This window comes from Chiloscyllium punctatum, chromosome 28, assembly GCF_047496795.1.
Source record: "Chiloscyllium punctatum isolate Juve2018m chromosome 28, sChiPun1.3, whole genome shotgun sequence".
Taxonomy (NCBI): domain Eukaryota; kingdom Metazoa; phylum Chordata; class Chondrichthyes; order Orectolobiformes; family Hemiscylliidae; genus Chiloscyllium; species Chiloscyllium punctatum.
In genome coordinates, this window is record NC_092766.1 from 15,462,250 (window position 1) to 15,482,650 (window position 20,401).

At 54.6% G+C, this 20,401-nt stretch overlaps 1 protein-coding gene across 1 annotated transcript in view; it reads left to right on the forward strand.

The window, feature by feature from the left end:
- Nucleotides 1-19,424, forward strand: part of ubap2l (ubiquitin associated protein 2-like) — a gene marked incomplete at its 5' end in the record, with an annotated part of 68,838 nt that extends 49,414 nt beyond the window's left edge. Inside the window, 9 exon segments of the mRNA XM_072548762.1 lie at nt 3,522-3,610; nt 4,275-4,328; nt 7,869-7,950; nt 8,102-8,319; nt 13,295-13,394; nt 16,691-16,764; nt 17,474-17,522; nt 17,525-17,661; nt 18,986-19,424. Coding sequence (XP_072404863.1) covers nt 3,522-3,610; nt 4,275-4,328; nt 7,869-7,950; nt 8,102-8,319; nt 13,295-13,394; nt 16,691-16,764; nt 17,474-17,522; nt 17,525-17,661; nt 18,986-19,084 — 902 coding nt within the window.
- Between the last annotated feature and the right edge of the window lie 977 nt (nt 19,425-20,401).

Consider the following 20,401-nt stretch of genomic DNA (forward strand, 5'->3'; position numbering starts at 1 on the left):
GTGTCTGGGGGGGTGTGGGCCCGCCCTGTTTAGACAGTGTCTGGGGGGGTGTGGGCCCGCCCTGTTTAGACCGTGTCTGGGGGGGTGTGGGCCCGCCCTGTTTAGACCGTGTCTGGGGGGGTGTGGGTGCCCTGTTTAGACCGTACCTGGGGGGGTGTGGGCCCGCCCTGTTTAGACCGTGTCTGGGGGGGTGTGGGTGCCCTGCTTAGACCGTGTCTGGGGGGGTGTGGGCCCGCCCTGTTTAGACCGTGTCTGGGGGGGTGTGGGTGCCCTGTTTAGACCGTGTCTGGGGGGGTGTGGGTGCCCTGTTTAGACCGTGTCTGGGGGGGTGTGGGTGCCCTGTTTAGACCGTGTCTGGGGGGGTGTGGGTGCCCTGTTTAGACCGTGTCTGGGGGGGTGTGGGCCCGCCCTGTTTAGACCGTGTCTGGGGGGGTGTGGGCCCGCCCTGTTTAGATCGTGTCTGGGGGGGTGTGGGCCCGCCCTGTTTAGACCGTGCCTGGGGGGGTGTGGGCCCGCCCTGTTTAGATCGTGTCTGGGGGGGTGTGGGCCCGCCCTGTTTAGACCGTGCCTGGGGGGGTGTGGGCCCGCCCTGTTTAGACCGTGTCTGGGGGGGTGTGGGCCCGCCCTGTTTAGACCGTACCTGGGGGGGTGTGGGCCCGCCCTGTTTAGACCGTACCTGGGGGGGTGTGGGCCCGCCCTGTTTAGACCGTACCTGGGGGGGTGTGGGCCCGCCCTGTTTAGACCGTACCTGGGGGGGTGTGGGCCCGCCCTGTTTAGACCGTACCTGGGGGGGTGTGGGCCCGCCCTGTTTAGACCGTACCTGGGGGGGTGTGGGCCCGCCCTGTTTAGACCGTGTCTGGGGGGGTGTGGGCCCGCCCTGTTTAGACCGTACCTGGGGGGGTGTGGGCCCGCCCTGTTTAGACCGTGCCTGGGGGGGTGTGGGTGCCCTGTTTAGATCGTGTCTGGGGGGGTGTGGGCCCGCCCTGTTTAGACCGTGTCTGGGGGGGTGTGGGCCCGCCCTGTTTAGACCGTGTCTGGGGGGGTGTGGGCCCGCCCTGTTTAGACCGTGTCTGGGGGGGTGTGGGCCCGCCCTGCTTAGACCGTGTCTGGGGGGGTGTGGGCCCGCCCTGTTTAGACCGTGTCTGGGGGGGGTGTGGGCCCGCCCTGTTTAGACCGTGTCTGGGGGGGTGTGAGCCCGCCCTGTTTAGACCGTGTCTGGGGGGGTGTGGGCCCGCCCTGTTTAGACCGTGCCTGGGGGGGTGTGGGCCCGCCCTGTTTAGACCGTACCTGGGAGGGGTGTGGGCCCGCCCTGTTTAGACCGTGTCTGGGGGGGTGTGGGCCCGCCCTGTTTAGACCGTGTCTGGGGCGGTGTGGGCCCGCCCTGTTTAGACCGTGTCTGGGGGGGTGTGGGCCCGCCCTGTTTAGACCGTGTCTGGGGGGGTGTGGGCCCGCCCTGTTTAGACCGTGTCTGGGGGGGTGTGGGTGCCCTGTTTAGACCGTGTCTGGGGGTGTGTGGGCCCGCCCTGTTTAGACCGTGTCTGGGGGGGTGTGGGCCCGCCCTGTTTAGACCGTACCTGGGAGGGGTGTGGGCCCGCCCTGTTTAGACCGTGTCTGGGGCGGTGTGGGCCCGCCCTGTTTAGACCGTACCTGGAGGGGTGTGGGCCCGCCCTGTTTAGACCGTGTCTGGGGGGGGGTGTGGGCCCGCCCTGTTTAGACCGTGTCTGGGGGGGTGTGAGCCCGCCCTGTTTAGACCGTGTCTGGGGGGGTGTGGGCCCGCCCTGTTTAGACCGTGTCTGGGGGGGTGTGGGCCCGCCCCGTATTGGTCACTTTTCCTAAGATTAACTCGGTACATTCCTGGGCTGACCAGGCTGTACCTAATGGAGAGAGATTCGGCCAATATCTGTATTCTCTGGAGACTCTCTGAATGAGGGGGTGATCTCATTGAAACTGGCAAATACTTAAAGGGCTACTCCGAGTTCGATACAGACAAGGTGGTTCCCCTGGTTAGGGAATGTAGAACTAGGGAGGAGTGATTTAAAAATCAGGGTGGCATTTAAGTTGGACACGCAAAGAAATTATTTTCGTCGAGAATGTGTGTTTTTAGAAGTGTACGGCACAGGGGAGGCTCAGACTTTGTCTGTTCAGGGTCGAGATTTCTGATCACTGGGATTAGGAGATGTAGGTAAAATGCATCGAAGTGACTGATCGTCATTTGATGACAGGGCAGGCTGAATGGCCTCCTGTGGTGTCAGTGATTCTGTCTCTGCGCTCTGTACGGAAGAGGGGGGCTCCCACCTTCGATGGGAGCCCTCTTCGTTTTTAGGGTCCGCTTCCCCCACTTCTCCCACACAGGGAAATGTCCTCCAGGCGTCCACTCGGGGAAAAGTCTTCTCGGATTCCCCCCCCACCTCTGTTTCGATCCGCTCACCCGTCGTTCCTGTGACGAGACAGCTTCCCGAGGTTTGTGTGCTGCTGTCTAAGCCAGCTCTGACCGCCTCACCTTAAAGCCAGTGCTGTGCTGCTGCAGTCCGTGTGGCATAGGGACACAATGGCACAGAGTTGTTCTTCCTTTGACTTCTGGTTGGGGAGGGGGTGCTGTGCTGTGTCTGAGGGGCTTGCTGGCAGAAGGCAGCTAGCTATGTGTCTACCGCAGTGCTGTGGGTGTGGAGTCAGCCAAAGGCCAGACCAGGACGTGTCAGCACTTGCCAGGAAGGACATGAGTGAAGGAACAACTCCCCCAGCTCACTCGCACTCAGCGATTTCATCGTCACTATGACTGCGGTTAGCCTTTTTTAAAAAAAAATAAACACAAAATAAAATCTGTATTTAGTTCATTTCGAGTTTAGGCTCCATGTGTAACCTCGTGGTCCCTATTGTGGGAGTTTTTGGGAACAGTGCAGAGCAAGCTCAACTCTGTATCTAACCCCATGCTGTCCCTGTACCTGGGAGTGTTTGATGGGGGGACAGTGTAGAGGGAGCTTTATTCTGTATCTAACCCCGTGCTGTCCCTGTCCCTGGGAGTGTTTGATGGGGGACAGTGTAGAGGGAGCTTTATTCTGTATCTGACCCCATGCTGTCCCTGTCCCTGGGAGTGTGTGATGGGGGACAGTGTAGAGGGAGCTTTATTCTGTATCTGACCCCATGCTGTCCCTGTCCCTGGGAGTGTTTGATGGGGGACAGTGTAGAGGGAGCTTTACTCTGTATCTGACCCCATGCTGTCCCTGTCCCTCGAGTGTTTGTTTGGGGGACAGTGTAGAGAGAGCTTTACTGTGTAAATATGTGGTGTCCCTGTCTCTGGGAGTGTTTGATGTGAAGGGGGATAGTGTAGAGAGAGCTAAACTCTGAGTTTAGGAGTAGGGGAAGTTTTACTGTGTGTCTAACCTCTGACTGAGAGCGTTGCTTTGGGGTGCTGCATAGTAATTCAAATGGATTAGATCGAAGCAGTGTTTCCTTGTTGCTGTTGAATTGTGACCCGACAGTGACCCCATGTAACATTAATGTTTAATTCTAATGGTTTTCAGGGAAAGCTCCTCCCAATCTGCCCCCGGGGGTTCCACCGTTGCTGCCTAACCCATACATTGTGGCACCGGGACTGCTCCCCGCATATCAGGTGAGGAACGTGTGTTTAAAAAAGGTGTGCCATTGGGTTTCTCTGCACCCGGGTGGTAATACACGGGCTGTTCTATATGGCGATACTGTTCCCTCATTCCAACCTGCAAACAAAAACCCACTAATAACGGCCAAACATGAAGAGCCTGGGGGTGCTGCTCTGATATTTCTTCTCCCTCCCCTGCTCGAGAGAGGGACGTGTGTGAACACTGGCACTAAGAGTGTTTGGTGACCCTGGCGTATCATCTGATTGAAGCCAGACCATTGGACGGGGAAAACAGGGGCCGCAGGGGATTCAGATGGAAGCCACCCACCCTCCCTCCCCCCCTACCTCTGCCTTCCCCAGGCCCCTGCTTCACACCCACCCCCTGATGGAATCAGCCCTTCCACCCAGCGACACAGTGGATGTCCCTGAATCAGAGGGATTGTACTAATGAAGCAGGAAGCTGTTACCGTGCTGTGCCTCTTATGTCTTTTGATCCGTGCATCCCTGCTGTCTGTGATCTGCACTGCTCGTAAACTTAGCTTTTCACTGTACTTCGGTATACATGAGAACGTGTATATCGATCGCATGCTCCCACTCCCGCCCTTCCTGACAGAGTTGAGTTGAAGTTGAACGCAGGTTTGTCCCCGGGCAAATTCTGTTAACGTTCTCTTTGTCCCAGCCTCAGGTGTACGGCTATGACGATTTGCAAATGCTTCAGACAAGGTTTCCTCTGGTAAGTGTTTGATCTCCCTGAGTCGGGGTGGGGAGGGGGGAAGACTTGAGCTGTCAGTGGTTTCTCAGTAACAGTCACCTGATGGAAAGCCCGAACTGGGCGATTGCGTTATAGTCATACAGCACGCAAACAGACCCTTCGGTCCAACTCGTCCGTGCCGAGCAGATATCCGATACTAATCTAGTCCCATTTGCCAGTGTTTGGCCCATTGCACCCATTCCTATTCATGTACCCATCCTGACAACTTGTAAGAACCATAGATTCCCTACGGTGTGGAGACAGGCCCTTTGGCCCAACCAGTCCACACTGACCCTCCGGAGAGTAACCCACCCAGACCCATTCCCCAACCCTCTTACTCTACATTTCCCCTGACTAATGCACCTCATGTACACATCCCTGAACACTATGGGCAATTTTGCGTGGCCAATTCACCTTAAACTGCACATCTTCAGACTGAGAGCAGGGGCGGGGGGGGGTGCCTGGAGCACCCAGAGGAAACCCATGCAGAGACGAGGAGAATGTGCAAACTCCATACAGACAGTCGCCCGAGGCTGGAATTGAACCCAGGTCCCTGGCACTGTGAAGCACTGATCCACCGTGTTGTAATTGTACCAGCCTCCACCACATCCTCTGGCAGCTCATTCCATACACGCACCACCCTCTGTGTGAAAAAGTTGCCTCATGGATCCCTATTAAGCCTTTTTCCCCTCTCGCCTTAAACCCATGCCCTCTCGCTTTGGACTTGCCTACCTTGGGGAAAAGACCCTGAGTATTCACCCTATCCATTTCCCTCATGATTTTATAAGGTCACCCACCAGCCTCCGACACACTCCAGGGAAAGTAAATAGTCTCAGCCTGTTCAGCCCCTCCCCGATAGTTCAAACCCTCCCAACGCTGGCAACATCCTTCTGAACCCTTGCAAGTTTTGCAACATCCTTTCTACAGCAGGGAGACCAGAGTTGAACGCAGTATTCCAAAAGTGGCCTGACCAACGTCCTTCACAAAGGACGTGGAGGAGAGGTGTGCAGGATGGCCTCACGCGAATAGACATTGAAAAAAAAGGCTATCCGGTCCATCAGACCTGCTCCACAATTCGGTGCGATCAAAAGATCCAGCAGAATGTAATTGTACTAGCCCTCCACCACTTCATCTGGCAGCTTATTCCATACACACACCACCTTCTGCATTTAAAGGTTGCCCCTTGGATCCTTTTAAATCTTTCCCCTCTCACCTTAAACCTGTGCCCTCTGGTTTTGGGCTCACTTACCCCAGGGGAAAGACCCTGGGTCGTTCAGCTGATAGAGTACCCTGCCACTCAATGAGATCGCAGGCGTCCTCAACTCCCACCCGTTCCTGCCCTTTCACCATGGCGCCTTCATTCCCTTCCCGATGTAGAAATCCTCGGCCTCAAATCCGTAACAAACCAACTTTGACAGCCCTGTGCGGTGAAGAATTCCACAGACCCCTCCCTCTTGGGAGGGAAGGGATTCCTCCTCCTCCTCCTCCTCCTCCTCCTCCTCCTCCTCTGAGTGCCGGCGGCCGGAGCCCTGGCCTGGTCAGATCGGGTGACCCTTCAGACGGGCGGTGAGCCCCCTGCCTGGCCTGCGATAGAGGGGGCGATCGCCCCCCCCCCCCCCCCCACCACCAGAGCAACAGTCCCTCCGCATGGCTAAGAAGCCCTGTCCCATAACATCAAGGTTTAAATATTGGAGTCTTGTTGTGCTCAAACGTACACTGGCAAAGCCCATTTAAGCTCATAATCCTCAACTCCACTTCTCTGCCTTCTCCCCAATCCCCTTTGGTATCCTTACTGAGTTTAAATATACTTAATGATCCAGCCTTGACTACCTGCTGTGATCATGTAATCCCCAGACTGACTACCCTCCGAAGAAATTCCCCCTCATACTGTCCCAGATGGAAGACCCTATTTTGAGATGATGCTCTTTAAGGTGGATGTTGTGAAACTTGAAAGGGTTCAGCAAAGAATTGCAGGGATGTTGCCCGGGTCGGAGGGTTTGAGCTACAGGGAAGAGGCTGAACAGGCTGGCTCTGTTTTCCCTGGAGTGTCGGAGGCTGATGGGGTGACCTTTAGAGAGGTTTATAAAATCATGAGGGGCATGGGATAGGGTAAATAGACAAGGTCTTTTCCCTGGGGTGGGGGAGTCCAGAATTAGAGGGGCATAGGTTTAGGGTGAGAGGGGAAAGATATAAAAGGGACCTGAGGGGCAACTTTTTCACACAGAGGGTGATGCGTGTATGGAATGGGCTGCCAGAGGAAGTGGTGGAGGCTGGTACAATTACAACTTTTAAAAGGCATCTGGATGGATACATGAATAGGAAGGGTTGAGAGGGATATGAGCCAAGTGCTGGCAAATGGGACTAGATGAGGCTAGGATATCTGATCGGCATGGACAAGTTGGACTGGGGAGGGTCTGTTTCCATCTTGCACAGCTCTGTGACTGTATAACTCTATAAGTTCTCGAGAAATAAAGCAATAAAGTAAAGCCTAAAAGCTGGCCCAGACCAGGTCAGGATGGCAGGTTTCTGTCCCAGTTAAAGAACCCTCAGGGCCTTTAGAAGTCCTACAGCACGGAACCGGACCCTTGGGTCCAAGTAGTCCGTGCTGACCATAATCCCAAATTAATTAGTCCCACCTTCCTGCTCCTGGCCCATATCCCTCCAGACCTTTTCCTGCTCATGTCCTTATCCAAATGTCTTTTAAACATTGTAACTGTATCCACATCCACCAGTTCCTCTGGAAGTTCATTCCACACGTGAACCACTCCCTTTTTAAATAAAAAAAACTGCCCCCGATGTCTCTTTTAAAATCTTTCTCCTCTTCTCCTTTTTCAAAAAAAAAAAGCATCTAGTCTTGAGATCCCCCACCCTAGGAAAAATTAACCTGCCATTTGCCTCATCTATCCCCCTCATAGTTAAAAATCATACACCATTTTAACCTGTTGGACTATAACCTGGTGTCGTGTGATTTATAACTTAGTCCACCCCAGTGTAACACCGGCTCCTCCACTTCACACCTACCCCTCGTGATTTTGTAAACCTCATCCCTCAATCTCCTCCACTCCAGTGAAAGAAAGTCTCAGCCTAACCTTATTGCTCAGTCCCTCCATTTCTGGCAACATCCTGGTAACTCTCTCTCTGACTCAACGTGCTTCCTCCAAAAGGGGACCAGAACTGGATACAGTACTCCACTAGACAGCTGGCAGTCACCATTAAACTCGCTGCTGTTTCCTTTTACATCAAAGTTCTGCTGTGGTGTGATTCGTATCCTCATCCCCAGACGATTAACCTGGGGCTCTGGATTGGCTGAAGTGCCTCCCCCTGTCGATGGCCCTAAGGAAGGCTGAGTCGGTGTTGGAAGGTGAGGGGGCCAGTCAGAATGGGGCTGTTGGTGACTTTGTGCCAGGGCGATGGCACTGAGCCTGCCTGGGCGCTGGTATTGGTGCCACGTAACCGCAGTATTGCCGTGACACGCCACAGACCCCTGGCCTCGTGTCTAACCGCATGCTGTCTCTTCCTCAGGACTATTATGGGATTCCGTTTGCCGCTCCCACCACCCCGATCACTGGAAGGGAAGCCAGCCTGACAAATAATCCGTACTCTGGTAAGGGACAAGAGGTTTCAGCACCAGAGATGCATTGGAGGGGGGAGGTTAAACTGTCAAGAAGAATCACTGGTAACCACAAACCTTCATTCTCTTTTCCCCCCCCGCACTTCTCCATCTCCCTCACTCGTTCCCCGCGGCCCTCCCCCAGGAGACCTGACGAAGTTTGGCCGTGGAGACGCCTCCTCTCCTGCCCCAGCCACCACACTGGCGCAGCCTCAGCAGAACCAAACGCAGAGCCACCACACCACGCAGCAGACCTTCCTGAATCCAGCCTTGCCACCGGGCTACAGCTACACCAGTCTGCCATACTACGCCGGCGTGCCCGGGCTCCCCAACACCTTCCAGTACGGACCCGCCATGTTTGCCGTGAGTACCGCCTGTGAACTGTGACGGGGGGAGCGGGAAGGAAGGGTGTCCCCTGTCACGGGTGCGGGAGGTGAGCAAGCGACTTCCACTTCGTCTGGACCAGAGCACTCCTCCTGACTTCTCCATGCTTTCCTGACTTTAGTGGGTCCAGCACAGCCAGGGATGGGCCGAGCGGCTGCTGCCTGACTCCGGCTCTCTCTGGTAAAAACAATGACTGCAGATGCTGAAAATCAAATACTGGATTAGTGGTGCTGGAAGAGCACAGCAGTTCAGGCAGCATCCAAGGAGCAGCGAAATCAACGTTGCGGGCAAAAGCCCTTCATCAGGAATAAAGGCAGTGAGCCTGAAGCGTGGAGAGATAAGCTAGAGGAGGGTGGGGGTGGGGAGAAAGTAGCATAGAGTACAATGGGTGAGTGGGGGAGGGGATGAAGGTGATAGGTCAAGGAGGAGAGGGTGGAGTGGATAGGTGGAAAAGGAGATAGGCAGGTCGGACAAGTCAAGGAGGCAGTAACTGAGCTGGAAGTTTGAAACTAGGATGAGGTGGGGGAAGGGGAAATGAGGAAGCTGTTGAAGTCCACATTGATGCCCTGGGGTTGAAGTGCTCCGAGGCAGAAGATGAGGCGTTCTTCCTCCAGGCGTCTGGTGGTGAGGGAGCGGCGGTGAAGGAGGCCCAGGACCTCCATGTCCTCGGCAGAGTGGGAGGGGGAAGTTGAAATGTTGGGCCACGGTGTGGTGTGGTTGATTGGTGCGGGTGTCTCGGAGGTGTTCCCTAAAGCGCTCTGCTAGGAGGCGCCCAGTCTCCCCAATGTAGAGGAGATCACATTGGGAGCAACGGATACAATAAATGATATTGGTGGATGTGCAGGTGAAACTTTGATGGATGTGGAAGGCTCCTTTAGGGCCTTGGATAGAGGTGAGGGAGGAGGTGTGGGCACAGGTTTTACAGTTCCTGCGGTGGCAGGGGAAAGTGCCAGAATGGGAGGGTGGGTCGTAGGGGGTTGTGGACCTGACCAGGTAGTCACGGAGGGAACGGTCTTTGCGGAAGGCGGAAAGGGGTGGGGAGGGAAATATATCCCTGGTGGTGGGGTCTTTTTGGAGGTGGCGGAAATGTCGGCGGATGATTTGGTTGATGCGAAGGTTTGTAGGGTGGAAGGTGAGCACCAGGGGCGTTCTGTCCTTGTTACGGTTGCAGGGGTGGGGTCTGAGGGCGGAGGTGCGGGATGTGGACGAGATGCGTTGGAGGGCATCTTTAACCACGTGGGAAGGGAAATTGCGGTCTCTAAAGAAGGAGGCCATCCCCTCCCCCACTCACCCATTGTACTCTATGCTACTCTCTCCCCACCCCCACCCTCCTCGAGCTTATCTCTCCACGCTTCAGGCTCACTGCCTTTATTCCTGATGAAGGGCTTTTGCCCGAAACGTTGATTTCGCTGCTTCCGGCTCTCTCTGGTCAAGATTGGGGTGGTGCTGGAAAAGCACAGAGGATCAGACGGCATCCGAGGAGCAGGAAGATCGACGTTTCGGGCAAAAGCCCCTCATCAAGAGTGAGGCCATTCCTGATGAAGAGCTCCTGCCCAAAACATCGCTTCTTCTGCTCCTTGAATGCTGCCTGACCTACCGTGCTTTTCCAGCATCTGCAGAATCCACTTCCAACTCGTGTCAGGGTCATCCCAACCTCACTTCATATCTTCAAAACAGAGAAAGGTTTTGCGTGTTCTGGTCACTATCTGAGAAGTGCAGTCTGTGTTTCAGTCATGATAGCCTTATCTTCCTGATTGTAGGCAGGTTTGTTTTCCAGGAAGCGAGCTTCCAAAACCTTCGAAAAGAGATTCTGCAAATATTCTTGCAGTAATTATTTTCGGGGTGGGGAGGGGGGTGGATTTTTTTTTTAACTGTTGGGGAATTTGGAAGGGGGTAGGTGCGTGGTGGACAGGGAGAGGTGTCTCAAGCCAGCTAGCATAGGCTTTGCTACCTCTCGCACCCCCTAACTGGAAGCACTAGTGTTGTTCCCTTCTATCCTGCAGTTTCATGTTTTCCGGCCCACGTTTTGCTTTCGCGCCCCCCCTCGTAAAATCGATCGCAAAGTGGGAGAGGCCCTTCAGCTCATTGAGTCTGCACAGAGAAAAATCTATACTGGTCCCGTGTTCCTGTACTTGGTCCATATCCTGGGATTTTTATTTTTAAAAATCCATTCACAAATTTGGGTCCCAACATTTATCGCCCATCCCTAATTGCTCCAGAGGGCAGTTAAGAGTCAACCACGTCGCTGTGGGTCTAGAGTCACATGTAGGCCCAGACTAGGGAAGGAATAGCGGTTTCCTTCCCTAAAAGACATTAGTGAACCAGATGGGTTTTTCCAATAATCGACAGACTTCAAGTACTCGTCTGTGTACTTTGTAAAGGTCGTGAGATTTACTGCTCCTTGGGTGGTGTTCTAGAACAGGGAGACATGGGAACCTAGGTACGTAACCTTTTGAAGTTTGTGACAATATAGATTGTGTGGTTCTGGATGTAGGTTTGCTCGCTAAGCTGGAAGGTTCGTTTTCAGACGTTTTGTCACCATACTAGATAACATCTTCAGTGAGCCTCTGAATGAAGCACCGGTGGTGTAGCCCGCTTTGTATTTATATGTTTGGGTTTACTTGGGTTGGTGATGTCATTTCCTGTGGTGACATCCTTTCCTATGGTAATGTCATTTCCTGTATTTCTCAGGGGGGGGGGGTGGTAAATGGGACCCAAGTCAATGTGTTTGTAGATAGAATTCCTGTTGGAATGCCATAGGATGGTTTCAAGGGTGTTTAGCATGCTTGCTTTCATCGCTCGGACCTTTAGAGTACAGAAGAACCTCGATTATCCAGCATTTGAATAATCTAATTTCGGATTATCAGAACAAAATCGCATGATCTCGATGCGTGTCTAGCTATATTATCCAGCACTCGATTAACCAAAGAAAATACTCCCCACCTGTGTCCTTTGGCTAATCAAGGTTCCTCTGTACACGTGTTAGAACGCCATTTTAGGGTTGTACAGGACATTGGTGAGGCCTCGTCTGGAGAACTGTGTCCAGTTCTGGTCGCCCTGTTGCAGGAAGGAGATTGAGGGAGAAGGTTCAGGAGAGATCTACCAGATGATGTTGGGAATGGACGGTCTGAGCTGTAAGCAGAGGCTGGACAGGCTGGGAGGTCTTTTCACTAGAACATAGGAGGTTGAGGGGGTGACCTTGTAGCGGTTGAAAAGCCGTGAGGGCTACAGACAAGCTGAATGGCAGGTGTCTTTTTCCCAAGGACGGGGGGATTTCAAGACTAGGGGCGTATTTGTAAAGTGAGAGGAGAGAGATTTAAAAGCACAAGGGGCAACTTTTTTAAAAGTGTGGAATGTATTTCCTGAGGAAGTGTTGAATGTGGGTACGGTTAGAAGATTTAAAAGACATTGGGGCAGTTCCGTGAGTAGGACATGTTTGGGGAGGGCTATGGGCCAGGAGCAGGCAGGTGGGGACTGGTTTAGTTTGGGATTATGGTCAGCATGGACCGGTTGGGCCGAAGGGTCTGTTTCCGTGCTGTGAGACTCTTCTACGCCCCCCCCCCCCCCACCACCTCGCTGGTCCTTGAGGCTACTTCCTGGGCGAGGAGGAGTGGGGCGGGAGACCATGTGTGGGCTCTCCGATGAGGCACCTGGTGTTGGTTCAAAGAGCGAGGGGCGCTCTCACTGGAGGGCGTACAATCCCGAAGTGGTTTGACCGGGTCGCCCCTCCCGAAACTTGGACTGTCTCAAACCCAGGGTCGGAATCAAGGGAGGGTTTGCTAAACCTACGCGAGACCACATCTGCAATACCGTGAACCGTTCTGGGGCGGAAAGAGAGACCGGCGCGCTGGAGGCGCTCCAGAGAGGGTTCACTCGGCTGATTCCGGGCCCTGGGGTGGGACTGTTTTGTGAGGAGAGGTTGAGTGGATTGGGCCTGTACTCCGAGTTCAGCAGAATGAGAAGGGACCTTACTGAGGATTCTCGGGGGGGGGAGATTGACAGCAGCAATTATGGAGAGGCTGTTTCCCCTTGAGTAGGGGCATCGTTTCAGAGTAAGGGGTGGTCCATTGAAGACCGACGTAAAGGGATTTCTTCTCTTGAAAGGGAGTGAATCTTGTGGGATTGTTTACTGCGGAGTGTTGCCGATGCTGGCTGCTGAAGTGTAAGACAGAGGTTCTTGATTGGTCAGGGGGATTACTGGTTACAGGGAGAAGGCAGGAGAAACCTGGCTGAAGGGTGGAGCAGACTCAGTGGGGTCACATAGTCTGATTCCTACGTCTTCGTCACGCAGCTAATTCGGCTTAATTTTAAGGCTGAGATAGATGATCTTTAAATCAGTGAGGGGAACAGGCAGGAAGGTGGGAGTTGAGGACAGGCCAAGATCTCATTGGATGCAGCTGCGGACTCGATGGACCTTCCTCTGCTTCTGCGTCTCATGGGCTGATCCCCCCTCCAATATTGGCACTCATTGGGATGGGTTCCACGGTTAGCCTCAGTTGAAGTGCTGCAATGGTCCCACCGTTTTGGTGGAGAAAGTGAGCGACTGCCGACGCTGGGGAGCACCGTCAAAAAAAGCACAGCGCTGGAAAAGCGCATCCGAGGGACAGGAGAGGCTTTGGGCACATTCCCTGAATCGGGAATGTTGTGACGCTCGGAACGCCGACTCTCCTGACCCCTCAGGCGCTGCCTGACCGGCTGCGCTATTCCAGCGCCACAGTTTTTGACGCGTTGTTTTGATGGTCCATTCAGCGCGGGGGGGGGGGGGGCTGATGGCAGGTGGTCCCACTCCATCTGCGGATCGTTTTTGAACCCACCCTGTTGGCGCCACGTGCTATCCAGCCCCTTCCCGGTGCCGTGCCCAGGTGTTTGCCAAGCACTGGGCCGCCCTCGTGTGCCATCCTTGCCGATCGGGGGACGTTTGACGGATTCTTCTCTTTTTGACGGCCCCCCGCAGGTGCCCCCCACATCGTCGAAGCAGCATGGTGTGAATGTGAATGCCCCGGCCACAGCGTTCCAGCAGGCGAGCGGCTACGGAACTCACGGCTACAGCACCGGTAAGTGACCGGCTCGCTCTCCCGTTGGTAGGGCCGTCCCCACCACCCACCCCCGGCTTCCGCGAGAGCCAATCCCAGGGACTTGGCCGTTCCTTCCAGCCACTTCCCCCAGGGGTGGGTTCACGTGCTCCATGGATTGGGGTCTGGGGCATCGGAGCTGGTCGGCGTCCCCGTCGTCATTCCGACTCTCAACGGGTTCAAGCGGCGTCACTTCCTCCCGTTCCCAGAGCGCTGTCAGCCTCTGGAGCGCCAGCGCGCTCCCACTCTCAGGAGCGTTCTTCCAAAAGTGTTCCTCGTTCTCTCCATGGCCTGACCCGGGAAGCCCTCCTGGCCCGGCTTCAGCCGACCAGCGATGGCTTTTCCTTGCGCTGGGCAAGGGCGCCACTCTCTCTGGGCCCCGCATTTGTGTATCGCCCGTTTTAGAATTCTTCCCTCCCATCAGCCGCTGAGTTGAACAAGTGCAGTCCGTGCGCTGTGGGGGGGTGGGGGGAACACACAGTGCCATTAGGGAGGGCCGTTCTGGGATTCGACCCTCGGTCGTGCGGGGGGGAGGGGGCATGCGTGTGCCCGCTCACGTGAGGGGAGGGCGTGCGTGTTCCCGTGTGGGGGAGGCACAGTTGGCGTATAGATGCACCAGCCGCATGTGTTCAGTTCCTGCACAGGCTGAGGTTACCATAAAGGGACTGTAGAGGACCTCAATTATCCGTCAAGATTGCAATCTCCTGATGGTTGGCCAAACTAATCCGGCATTCAGTTATCTGGAATTTGATTAACCGAACAGAATAGTCCCTACCCGTGTCCTTCAGAGAATCAAGACAATAGGTGTAGGAGTCGGCCATTCGGCCCTTCGAACCAGCACCATTCATTACGATCATGGCTGATCATCCTTAATCAGTATCCTGTTCCTGCCTTATCCCCATAACCATTCATTCCACTATCTTTAAGAGCTCTATCCAACTCTTTCTTGAAAGTATCCAGAGACTTGGCCTCTACTGCCTTCTGGGACAGACCATTCCACACACCACCACTCTCTGGGTGAAGACGTTTCTCCTCAACTCTGTCCTAAATGGCCTACCCCTTATTTTTAAACTGTGTCCCTCTGGTTCGGGACTCACCCATCAGCTTCCTGCCTCCAGAGGGTCCAATCCTTGAATACTCTTACACGTCTCAATCAGATCCCCTCTCGTCCTAAACTCAAATCTATACAATCCCAGTCTCCCCCTCTCGCGCTCGCCCCCCCCCTCCCCCTCTCGCGCTCCGCCCCCCCCTCCCCCTCTCGCGCTCGCGCCCCCCCCCTCCCCCTCTCGCGCTCGCCCCCCCTCCCTCCCCCTCTCGCGCTCGCCCCCCTCCCCCTCTCGCGCTCGCCCCCCCCTCCCCCTCTCGCCCCCCTCCCCCTCTCGCGCTTGCCCCCCCTCCCCCTCTCGCGCTTGCTCCCCCTCTCGCGCTTGCTCCCCCTCTCGCGCTTGCTCCCCCTCTCGCGCTTGCTCCCCCTCTCGCGCTTGCTCCCCCTCTCGCGCTTGCTCCCCCTCTCGCGCTTGCCTCCCCCTCTCGCGCTTGCTCCCCCTCTCGCGCTCGCCCCCCCTCTCGCGCTCGCCTCCCCCTCGCCCGCGCCTCCCCCCCTCCCTTGCGCTCGCGGTATATAGGGAGAACTAGCCATTTGGATCCAGAACTGACGCAGTGCGCGCGCTCTCTCGAGCTCGCTCTCTCTCTCTCGCGCTCTCTAGGTTAGATCTCATGGAATACAGGAAGAACTAGATACTGAACTGGCTCAAAGGTAGAAGACAGAGGGTGGTGGTGGAGGGTTGTTTTTCAGACTGGAGCCCTGTGACAAGTGGAGTGCCACAAGGATCGGTGCTGGGCCCTCTACTTTTCATCATTTATATAAATGATTTGGATATGAGCATAAGAGGTACTAAGTTAGTAAGTTTGCAGATGACACCAAAATTGGAGGTGTAGTGGACAGCGAAGAGGGTTACCTCAGACTACAACAGGATCTGGACCAGATGGGCCAATGGGCTGAGAAAGTGGCAGATGGAGTTTAATTCAGATAAATGTGAGGTGCTCCATTTTGAGAAACCAAACTTAGCAGGACTTATACACTTAATGGTAAGGTCCTAGGGAGTGTTGCTGAACAAAGAGACCTTGGAGTGCAGGTTCATAGCTCCTTGAAAGTGGAGTCACAGGTAGATAGGATAGTGAAGGAGGCATTTGGTATGCTTTCCTTTATTGGTCAGAGTATTGAGTCCAGGAGTTGGGAGGTCATGTTGTGGCTGTGCAGGACATTGGTTAGGCCACTGTTGGAATATTGCATGCAATTCTGGTCTCCTTCCTATCGGAAAGATGTTGTGAAACTTGAAAGGGTTCAGAAAAGATTTACAAGGATGTTGCCAGGGTTGGAGGATGTGAGCTACAGAGAGAGGCTGAACAGGCTGGGGCTGTTTTCCCTGGAGCGTCGGAGGCTGAGGGGTGGACCTTATAGAGGTTTATAAAATTATGAGTGGCATGGATAGGGTAAATAGACAAAGTCTTTTCCCTGGGGTGGGGGGAGTCCAGAACTAGAGGGGCATAGGTTTAGGGTGAGAGGGGAAAGATATAAAAGAGACCTAAGGGGCAACTTTTTCATGCAGAGGGTGGTACGTGTATGGAATGAGCTGCCAGAGGAAGTGGTGGAGGCTGGTACAATGACAGCATTGAAAAGGCATCTGGATGGGTATATGAATAGGAAGGGTTTGGAGGGATATGGGCCAGGTGCTGGCAGGTGGGGCTAGATTGGGTTGGGATATCTGGTCGGCATGGACGGGTTGGGCCGAAGGGTCTGTTTCCGTGCTGTACATCTCTAAGACTCTATGATTCTATTTGTGTTTTATTCATTCACGGGATGTGGTCATTGCTGGCTGGGTTACTTACGAACAATGTATTTGTTCCTCCATAATTGCTCCAAGTGCTTTGAAGAGTTAACCCGGTTGCTGTGTGGGGTCTGGAGTCAGGTGTACGCCCACCTCTGGTACAGAAGCTCCCCCCCCCCCCCCCAAGTGGGTTTTTCATTTCCACAGTCGATAACTGCTGTCACCATGCATCGAGGTGAGTTTCCAGTTTCAGGTTTATAAACTGAAGCTAAATCCTGCTGACTGCTGTGGGATTCGAACCTGTGTCCCCAGCCTGGATGACTTACCCAGTGACGTTACCCCCTGCACCGTACTTCCCCGTGGCACTTCCCCCTCAGTGTCCCATTTTTGTGTCGTCCTGCCTGGACTGAGTTACTCACTGCACTTTATTTTGATGTTTTGGCATTTTAGCTGGTGTGTCAGTGACTTCCAGTAACACCGGTGTCCCAGACATCTCAGGATCTGTGTACAGTAAGACCCAGCAGGTAAGCCCGGTTCACATTCAAAGGAGCATGAGCGGTTCCTCTTCCCTTTGGTTTTAATTTGTTAACATATTGCACGTTCTATCTGTTTTCTTTTCTCTGTCTCTCTCTTTCTCTGTCTGTCTCTCTCTTTCTCTGTCTCTCTCTTTCTCTGTCTGTGTCTCTGTCTCTGTCTCTCTCTCTCTTTCTCTGTCTGTCTCTCTCTCTCTTTCTCTGTCTGTCTCTCTCTCTCTTTCTCTGTCTGTCTCTCTCTCTCTTTCTCTGTCCTGTCTCTCTCTCTCTTTCTCTGTCTCTGTCTCTCTCTCTCTTTCTCTGTCTCTCTGTCTGTCTGTCTCTCTGTCTGTCTGTCTCTCTGTCTGTCTGTCTCTCTGTCTGTCTGTCTCTCTGTCTGTCTGTCTGTCTCTCTGTCTGTCTCTCTCTGTCTGTCTGTCTGTCTCTCTCTCTCTCTCTGTCTCTTTTGTGCAATCTCATCCTCTTTCCCCCTTCTTACCCCCCTCACTCCTCTCTCTCTCTCTCTCTGCCCCTGCCCACTCTGTGCCTTCTCTTCTGACCACCCCTCCCCCTCTCTCTTCACCCCCCCCACCCTATCTTCTCCTCTGACCATCTCTTTCTCACTTCTCTCTCTCCACCGCGCGTCCCCCCTGCCCCATCTGTGCCTTCTCCTCTGACCCGCGCCTCTCTCTCTCTCTCTTTGTGTTTTTCTGCCCCGCAGTCTTTTGAGAAGCAGGGCTTTCACACTGGAACTCCGGCTGCCTCGTTCAACTGCCATCAGCGCTGGGCAGTGCGGGTCCGGTGAATCCTGCCACCGCAGCCGGCTACCCACCGCCGTTCATGCACATCCTGGCACCACACCAGCAGCAGATGCACTCACAGATCCTGCACCTCCAACAGGATGGCCAGGTACACGGGTGGGGGGGGGGGGGCTGCGAGGAGAGAGGGCTGCGTCTGACCCTCGAGCTTTTACACCCGGCTCAGGGCAGCATGCTTTAACGCTCGCGTTGCAGCAAGTTAACCCCCCCCCGGGATATCCAGCTGGATGGGGCTGACTGGCCTCTTTCCAGAGACAGTGAGGAAAAGCAGGGGATCAGAGTTGAGAGTGCGGTGCTGGAAAAGCACAGCAGGTCAGGCAGCATCCGAGGAGCAGGAGAGTCGATGTTTCGGGCCAGAGCCTCAGATGCTGCCTGACCTGCTGTGCTTTTCCAGCACCACACTCTCGACTCCAGTCTCATTTCCACCTGGCCACATGTGCCCTGGTCTGTACCTCTTCGTGGGCGAATTTGTAGGGACTCGATGACATGGACGTGCCGATCCAAATTGCGGGGGTGGGGGGGGTAGTGGCTGAGTTGTCAGGTGCCCTTTGGATGGGGGCGTCTGGCATTGGCCGTCCTCTTGTCAAATCTCCCTCCCGGCCCGTGATCCCGGTCCACTGATGCCAAGGGTCAGCGCTGAGGGAAGCGGGCGCCGTCTGGAGGGTGGGGTGTCGAGGGAGCGGGTGCCATCTCAGAGGGTGGGGCGCAGAGGGGGCTGCTTTTTCTGGGGGTAGGCCATGAGCAAATTTTGGTTGGAGACCAAAAAAAAGCTGCGGATGCCGCAATCCGAGGTAGACTGGCAGGGGGCTGGGAGAACATAGCAAGCCAGGCAGCATCAGGAGGTGGAGAGGCCGACGATTCACGTGTAACTCTTCAGGGCTGGGAATTGGGGTAAAGGGGAGTTGCAGAGAGAGGGTGTAGTTGGGTCAGGTGGGGAGGTGGGGGGAGGTGAACACAGGTAGAGGTCGCTCAGTGAGCAGGGCAAATGGGGGGGAGGGAGAGGGAGAGGCTGAGAAGGGAGTCGGGGGAATGGGGCTTTTGAGTTCTCCAATTTCAAATAGCCTCCCAAGAGGGATGCTACACAAATGAAATTCCAGCGGTCTGGCGTTCTGAGGAGTTGCAGTGGGGGTGGTGCTTTGAAAAGGATTTAATCGGGGAGACGGGAGCTCTCTTCTGTCGAGTTTGGAAACAGCGCAGGAATTGGCCCTTCGGCCCACCATGTCTGTGGGAGCCACTGGGCTGTTCTGACCGCGCTCGTTCCCCACCTGCCCGCAGGTAGTGGAGGAGGGGGGGGGCATGAGCTGGAGAGTTAGCGGGACTGTGCGCGGAGGGGCAAGTGGCCAAGTGAACAGTTTTAAAAAATTTTTTTTTCCTTTCTCTTTTCTTTCTTTCTCCCCCATCCCCGCGGTCTATAGAGTGGAACAGGCCAGCGTACTCCAACCAGCAGCATCCAGCAGAAGTCGCAGGGGAATAAGTCTGCTTACAACAGCTCGGGCTACTGGGGTCCCAACTGAGCAGAGCAAGGGGAGGGGTGAGAGAGGGGGGGAGGGGGGTGATGGTGATTGTGGGAAGTGAGGTTGTGGCCCCCTCCCCCCTACAGGACCCCCCAGCCGTCCCACCCCTCTTCCCCCTCTCACCCCCACAGTCTCCCCTACCACAACAACACGTGTAACCCCCCCACCCCCCCCAAGCCCACGTACGTACGTAACCCTGGCTTCAAAAAGGCAAGCAACAGAAACACACACAAACACAGGTTTGAGTTAGGAGAGCGACTCCCTCCGATCTCTCCGACCCTTCTTCCCCCTCCCTCCCACCACCCATCTTCCTGTCATTCCCTCTTGCCCCCCCCCCCCCCCCCCATTTTAAAACAACCCCCCCCCACCCCACCCTCACAAAAACCCTCCGGTTGACGGTCGAAAGCAACAGGACATCCTAACGCAAATTGCATAGCGAAAGACGAGAAGCAAGAAACGCTCTGCAGTTATGTTTCCGTGATGCCCAGATTTACTGTTGTCTGTAATATAGAGTTTGTAAGTTCTCCATTTTTTTTTTCCGCGTTCAGATTCCGAGATGCTTGGTTTGATTTTTTTTTTAAAAAAAGAGGAAAAATAAAGACAGAAACCCCCCCCCCCCCCCCCCCAACCCTCCCTCCTGCGCCCGGACGGAAACCTTGCTTCTTCCGAAACACACCTCTCCGCCCCATGCCCTCCCCATCCTGATGAAGGAGCTTCTAAATGTAGAGTGAATTTGATTTAACCCCCCCCCCCCCCCCCCCCCGACGACGTGTACACACACCGTCCCCGTATTCCCCACTCCCTCCTTTCTTTAGAGAAATTCACGTGATATGAACATTGTGGTCTTTCTGGCTTCTTTTGAGGTGTTTCTTTTGTACTGTGTTTCAACTCCGTGAGCGATGTATCTCTTGTGTATATATATAAAAACACAAAGAATTGTAGAAGGACCCAGTTTCTCACTTCCTCTTTTGGCTTTAAGGTTTTTTTTTGTAATTAATTCCATGGCATAAAAAAAGGAAACGCAAGTGCATTGGAAACGTTCCACGGGGTTTTGGTTTGATTTATTGTTTTCTCAGGTGCAACTGTTCAATATCTTTGCACAGACTTTGTCCCCCAAACCCCTCCAGCTCGGTGTGTCTCTATCACTCTCTTCCCCTGTCTCTGTGTGTCTCTCTCTCCTCTCCCCCCCCCCCCCCTCTCTCTCTCTCCCTCTCTCTCTCCCTCTCTCTCTCTCTCTCCCGCCCTCTCTCTCTCTCTCTCTCTCTCTCTCCCCCCCCTCTCTCTCTCTCTCTCTCTCTCTCTCCCCCCTCTCTCTCT